The sequence below is a fragment of the Antrostomus carolinensis genome, unplaced genomic scaffold, assembly GCF_000700745.2.
Source record: "Antrostomus carolinensis isolate BGI_N321 unplaced genomic scaffold, ASM70074v2 scaffold47180, whole genome shotgun sequence".
Lineage (NCBI taxonomy): Eukaryota > Metazoa > Chordata > Aves > Caprimulgiformes > Caprimulgidae > Antrostomus > Antrostomus carolinensis.
In genome coordinates, this window is record NW_010291585.1 from 3,848 (window position 1) to 4,610 (window position 763).

The following is a 763-nucleotide window of genomic DNA, read 5'->3' on the forward strand; positions in this document are numbered from 1 at the left end:
CGGGCAGCTCTCCAGCCACTTACACCCTGGCTGCATGTTTTTTGCTGAGCTTGGGTCACTTTAACCCCCATAAGAAGTACAGTCCTGAGATACCCTTACACTTCCTTTCCTCCCCCCCTCTTTTTTTCCTGTTTCTCAGTGAGCTGTGTCATTGCTGCGGACGCCTCTGATGAAGCTGACCACACTTCTGCCAGCAGCAAGAACCACAATGACTTACATTGCAAAGAAGTGTGGCGTCCGCTTTCAACCTCCATCCATCATCCTGATCTACAAAGAAGACAACAAGGATAAGACTCGTCAGCGCATCATGCCTGTCAGAAATTTCTCCAAGTTTTCAGGTGTGTTACTTACAGCATTCCCCGAGTCCTCTCCGGACACAGTGAGAGGAACAGCTAGTGGGTCACAGCTGGGTAGCTTCTCACCAGTGTGCCAGGAGTGCGAAGAGGAGTTGTTCTCGGGTAACACTGTCGACCCTGAGGAGGCCAGGGCTACATCTTAACCCAAGCAGTGGCACTGCTGAGTCTGTAGGTCTTATTTGCAAGGATGTGGGAGAAGAGGATCTGTTTATGGGAAGAGATTTGCTTGCAGCTGTAATTCTTAATGGTGACTTTCTCTTTAGACTGCAGCTTGGCTGCTGAGCAGCTGAAGAACAGCCCTCGGCACAAGGCTTACCTAGAAGGGGTCTCACTGCGTCAGCTACAGAAGCTGTACAGTTTGCTGAAAGGCCATCTAGGAGGAGAGAGCCTGGCTGAGAGCTTGGAAA

General features: G+C 50.6%; 1 protein-coding gene across 1 annotated transcript in view; it reads left to right on the forward strand.

The window, feature by feature from the left end:
* The first annotated feature begins 208 nt into the window (after window positions 1-208).
* CEP19 (centrosomal protein 19) overlaps window positions 209-763 on the forward strand; it is a 754-nt gene continuing 199 nt past the window's right edge. Inside the window, 3 exon segments of the mRNA XM_010176536.2 lie at window positions 209-338; window positions 620-760; window position 763. The exon segment at window position 763 is cut by the window's right edge and continues 199 nt beyond it. Of these exon segments, the coding sequence (XP_010174838.2) occupies window positions 209-338; window positions 620-760; window position 763 (272 nt within the window).